This window comes from Schistocerca piceifrons, chromosome X, assembly GCF_021461385.2.
Source record: "Schistocerca piceifrons isolate TAMUIC-IGC-003096 chromosome X, iqSchPice1.1, whole genome shotgun sequence".
In the NCBI taxonomy this organism is placed as follows: domain Eukaryota; kingdom Metazoa; phylum Arthropoda; class Insecta; order Orthoptera; family Acrididae; genus Schistocerca; species Schistocerca piceifrons.
In genome coordinates this window covers 192820441-192826440 of record NC_060149.1, presented here as the reverse complement: position 1 = coordinate 192826440, position 6000 = coordinate 192820441, and the positions used below count along the sequence as shown (strand labels likewise).

Sequence of the window (6000 nt, the reverse complement as noted above, 5' to 3'; positions counted from 1 at the left end):
ATGTCGGAAGAGCGGCCGGCGGCCGTGGGAAGCAAAACTGAAAGCCTGCGGCTGCCGCTGCCGCTGCGGGCACGATTAACAAGCGCCATTATGGGCGCGCCTCGGTGACATCATCCAGTGTCCCCTCACTGCGACGACGCGCCGCCACAGTTGGCCAGAATACCCTAACTTGGTAACTAAAGTGGACAGTCCTCCAGCGATCAGACTCTAGGAGAGGATGCGGACAGTCGCTAAAACTTTTCGGAAACCTCAATAGTTGAAAAATGCCTGTAGTAAGAATATTCGAAAGAACAACCCTAACAACATATTTCTTATATCTGATTTAACTTTGTCGAGTATGCATATTGCTCGGTAAAGAGCATTACAGTGACGGATGTGCATTTAACACGGTGAGTTCTCTTCCCGATCGTGACGAGGATTAGAGACAGAAAGTGCCAGGAAGCTACGAATGAGAACAAATTTGTAACAGCGGCATTCTGTTCCGTATTTCTATTGAGAAACCGTGAGGTAAATCGTGCCCCAGGCTGGAAATTGGAAATTTGTGTAAGGTCTTATGGGACCAAATTGCTGAGGTAATCGGTCCCTAGGCTTACGTGCTACTTAATATAACTTAAACTAACTTACAATAAGGACAACACACACACCCATGCCCGAGGGAGGACTCGAACCTCCGACGGTAGGAGCCGCGCGGATCATGACAAGGCGTCCCAGACCGCGTGGCTACTCCGCGCGCCCCCCAGGCTAGATTCCATAAAATAGTCTAAACGGAAGGGACCGACGAAAGACTGAAAACTAAGAACAAATGTGCAAATCTGCGGTCAGCAAAACTAAGAACCACCCGTCGATTACTGTCTACACCTGCAACTACATACTCGTATATACTGCACAGATCACTGTACGGGGCGCGGTGCAGCGTAGTTCCTACCGTTATTAACGACTTCCTGTCCTATTCCACTCACCTACTGATAGAGCGAAAACGAATGTTAACAACTATGCCTCTGTCTTACCTTATTTTCGCGAGATATACGATGGTGCTAACAGAATTGTCGCACAGTCATCCTCGAATATCGGTTCTCATAAATTTGGCCAACAGTACAGCACATTTCATCTAGATACCCATTTCAGTTCCCCGAACATTTCCGTTACACTTTCGTACGGACTATACCGACCAATTACGACGCTGGCAACGTACCCCTGAGTTGGTTCGATGTCTGCTAACGTGCCTACTAGATAAGGACTCTAAACGCTGGAAAAATACTCCGCAATTGGTCGCATTAGCGTCTCGTATGCGACGTTGTTTAGAGATACACTGCACATTATCGGAACCCTTCCAAAAAATAGATATCCTACATTCATCCTACTGTTACAGATTTTGTGTGTTCGTCGTATTTCATACAGCTTGTTAGTATTGTCCCTAAATGTTTAAACAGTACGAAATGCGCCAGACGTTCACCACTGTTCCCGTAATCTGATACTAGCGGATCCTTCCTCTTTGATACAGGCACTATCTTGCCACTAGAGAAAGCTGCCAGTCATTGCACCAGATATTTTGTCTAAGTGTTTCTACACTACCTTTCGATTGTCCAATGACAGTACTTTTATGTAGACAACAATACAGTCATGTAACAATCTGATGGATCAGTTAATTGTGGCTAATAAGTTGTCTATGTATCTTGGGAATATTTTTCGAAGTATTAGGCTTCTTGCCGCGCGCTGCAGCCGCGTTGTCTTAGACGCCTCGCCACGGTTCGCGCGGCTCTCACCGTCGGAGGTAAGAGTCGTCCTTCAGGCAGGGGTGTGTGTGTGTGTGTGTGTGTGTGTGTGTGTGTGTGTGTGTGTGTTATCCTTACCGAAAGTTAGTTTAACTTAGATTAAGTAGTGTGTAAGACTAGGGATCGATGGTCTCAGCAGTTTGGCCCCATAGGAACTTACCACAAAAATTAGGCTTCTTTGGGACACATCCGATGTTACTTTCGCTTCTGTTGAAAAATGGTTCAAATGGCTCTAAGCGCTATGGGACTTAATATCTGAAGTCATCAGTCCCCTAGACTTAGAACTACTTAAACCTAACTAACCTAAGGACATCACACACATCCATGCCCGAGGCAGGATTCGAACCTGAGACCGTATCAGCAGCGCGGTTCCGAACTGAAAGGCCTAGAACCGCTCGGCCACAGCGGCCAGCGTTTCTGTTGAACATTCGCCGTCCACTATGTAGAACTGGATTTCACTGGTCAAAAAATGATAAATTTAACGACATATCTGCGAAGATACTCCGTGTCATCGTGTCTTGGTTATCAGTCGACGATGCGGTACAGTATCGACGAACTTCTGTAAAGCTAAGGTAACGGGATCTAACAGCTCACCTGCATTTTGCTGTTTGCAAAGTATCGTGTATGTTTCATAGAAGTGTTTTTTTCCGGGTCCGTGCTGATTCTCCGAGAAAAGCCTCTTTTCCTCCAGCAACTCCATTACACTTAAGCTCAGAATATGTTGCAGCATCCTGTCCATGGAACAGAAACACACCCTACATATCATAAACGATACTACAGTAGTTCTTTTTTGTGTGCTGATACTGTCCGTCGTTGGTTTACAATTATTAAAGCAATTATTAAAGGTATTTCAGATCCGTCTTTGCAACTAGTAAAAATGCCAAATGTGCCATGTTGTACACATATGGCAAGCCACAGATCAAAATAAAGTATTTTAGATAAGGTGAAAAACTGAACTTCAGGTTGACAGTATTACACATACAAAACACACACGTACATAGATGTAACCACGTGTCGCGTTGAACGTCAACAAATTTGTAATACTGCAATCCAAAATGAACGCAGGAATACTAGAAAAATTTGCATGCAGACGACACGCCCATGTAAGTGATCGCCAAACCGTCGATCGCAAGCAACTAGTAGTTCGCGGGTACATTTTCGGTAGATGGCGGTAATGCTCAGGTTGGCTAACCTGGATTGCTTCGCGGAATTCAGTAAAGACCGCACTCATGACAACAACTGCTCGATTCTCCCGCGCAACTGCCACTGTCATTCACGAATACTACATTGTCAGCCTCTTAGTTCATTGTATATGCGGGAAACTGTGGACGTTATGTTTCTCGTGCGTATATCAGACATTTGATAACGTGGATAGTTTTATTTACGCACTGATACTAAACTAGGTTTATCGTATGACGTGTGGAAACAAAAAGTAAAAAAATTACCACTTTCATTCTGAATGGAGACCCGATTACTCCTTTAATCAGTTGTGTGCTTACTGTGCTATGCAAATGTACCAGTTGGGAAGAAAGGAAACGTCGAACGTCACTTCAAAACCGTTCACTCAAAGATTGGACGCCGGCCGCGGTGGTCTCGCGGTTCTAGGCGCTCAGTCCGGAGCTGCGCGACTGCTACGGTCGCAGGTTCAAATCCTGCCTCGGGCATGGATGTGTGTGATGTCCTTAGGTTAGTTAGGTTTAAGTAGTTCTAAGTTCTAGGGAACTGATGACCATTGATGTTAAGTCCCATAGTGCTCAGAGCCATTTTTGAAAGATTGGACAGAATTTCCCACTGGATTCTGTTCTAAAGAACTTTAAGGAATGGCAGCTAAAATCCAAAATTAATGCTCAACAATCAAGATTTTTTTAAAACCATTAGACAAGACTAAAGCAGCAAGTGGAGCATTCTGAGTTTCAAATATTATTTTTCATAATAAGACACAATAAAATGACGATGAATTACTCGAAACTACGTTTCTAAATCTGCAGATTCATTATTTGACAGTTTCACAGATAAAACTGAGGCAATGTCTGCTATCAAATGTGTACAGCTTTCTGCAGATATACTAATGAGAATGGTTGAGGTATTAGTTTTGACAACTTAAATTTGACTTTGATCGCTGCAGCTATTTTTCCCTACAACTTGATCAATCGACAGATATAGCTGACATAGCTCCGTTGCCCATTTTTGCAAGAATGGCTTTTGCTAATTTCGAAATAAGAGAGGAAATGTTAAAGATTATACCACTAACATGACACACTAAAGCACAGGACATATTTTTAGCAGTTAGAGATCTTATAAACTCTGAGAATATTGTAAAGAGCTTGGTGGGCTTAGCAACTGATGGAGCTCCTGCGATGGTAGCGCGAGAGAGAAGGGATTATGTCTAAACCAACACCTTTCAGTCTTATCGTTGTGTAAGACTTTAGCAGTCACTGTGTGGAAAGTTTTTAAGTATGAACAGTATAATGCTAACAGTCATAAAAGTAGTGAACAAAATAGGAGACGTTTGTTCAAGGTGCCGGCCGATGTGGCCGTGCGGTTCTAGGCGCTACAGTCTGGAACCGCGTGACCGCTACGGTCGCAGGTTCGAATCCTGCCTCGGGCATGGATGTGTGTGCTGTCCTTAGGTTAGTTAGGTTTAAGTAGTTCTAAGTTCTAGGGGACTGATGACCACAGATGTTAAGTCCCATAGTGCTCAGTGCCATTTGAACCATTTTTGTTTGTTCAAGGCACTGACATGGTGATCTACTGCTTCATACGGAAGTTCTTTAGCTTAGTAGAGGCAGAGTTTTACAACGTTTTAAAGAGTTTATTTCCACCTTACTAGAATTTTTTCAAAAACGAGGTAAATCCTTCTGTGAACTAGAAGATCTTGTTTGGCTGTCATGACTTTTTTTTCTCTCAGACAGCACCGAAAAGTTAAATATCCATAACTTGCAGCTTAGAGGTAAGGATAAAGATATTGGCGGAACAATTTCAGATGGTGCTTCATTCTCGAACGAGCTGGAACTATGGGACAAAAATCTTGTCCAGGGTGAATACAAACACTTTACCTGCTTGAACTCTGTCGTTTCTAGGTCCCCGGCTAACATAAAATACAATACAATACCTGTTTGAAACAAACCCTTGACAAGCAAGGCTCCTCAACACCTCCCCACAACAGCAAACAATACCTCGAAATTCTTTAATGTTTGAGAAGTCAATTCAACAGACACTTTCAAGTTTTTCAAAAGAATTTGAACTATCGCAAATTTTGTCAAATCGCACTCTACAGAGATTTATGCCGAAGAGCTCTCTACTTTTATCGTGAAGTATTTTGTTCCTAGAGAAAAATATCCAACTTTGGTCCGGGTTTGTCTCAAAATGAAGTCAATGTTCAGCTCAACATATCTATCCGAGGTTTCTTTTCCCAGCATAAATATAATTTAAAAAAACACCCTCTGAAACAGACTGACTGATGAACACTTGGACAACTGTAGTCGAATGGCAGCCACTACTTGTTCTCCCACCACTAAAAAAATTGTGATGACAAAAAACACTGTCGTCCTTCTCAGTAAAGGTAAAATCTGTTCTTACATCTGTAATCTGTTTGCTAACTACACTTCAGTTTCTTTCTTACGTACAATTCAATTTCAATTTATTTTTCTTATGTGCAGTTTATTTAAAATTCATTTCAAATTTATTATAAATGTGCGTTTACAGGCAATAAACAATTTTTTTAAAGAAGTTCTTACTTCCGTGCTAGCTTCTTTTGGTAGCTCGCATTTGTATTTGAAAACAGTAGGGTAGCTCAGAAGCTTCATAAGTTTGGCAACCACAGTTTCAAATGAAAAAAATAAAACGCATATGGCGAAATCAAAATGTATTTTTATTAGTGGGCAAAACGAATTTGATATACCTATGATAAAAGTTGAACCTTTCAGTAACTAGTGTGGCTATCACTGAGAGAGTATGCTGCAGTGAAATTTATAGGGACTAAAACTCGTTCATGAAGGTCAGTATACCAAATGAAAATTCCGTTTTAAACGTGCACTACGTAACATAGAAGTATAGCTTACAACTAGTTATCACCAATGCAACAGTTGTGATACACACAATTGCAATGGACTAATTACCTAGTTTTTACTCTTAATGATTAAGTTTTCATCTTGAGATCGAGCCCAGTAAGTGAGTAACACATATTACGCTGTCTTAAGCCTCTGCTAAGAATCACATTATTGCCATG

At 41.8% G+C, this 6000-nt stretch overlaps 1 protein-coding gene across 1 annotated transcript in view; it reads left to right on the top strand.

Moving 5' to 3' along the window:
• Positions 1–6000, top strand: part of LOC124722245 (zinc finger protein rotund-like) — a 506603-nt gene continuing 500603 nt past the window's right edge. Inside the window, exon 1 of the mRNA XM_047247435.1 lies at positions 1–104. Coding sequence (XP_047103391.1) covers positions 1–104 — 104 coding nt within the window. The remainder of the gene's footprint in view (positions 105–6000) is intronic.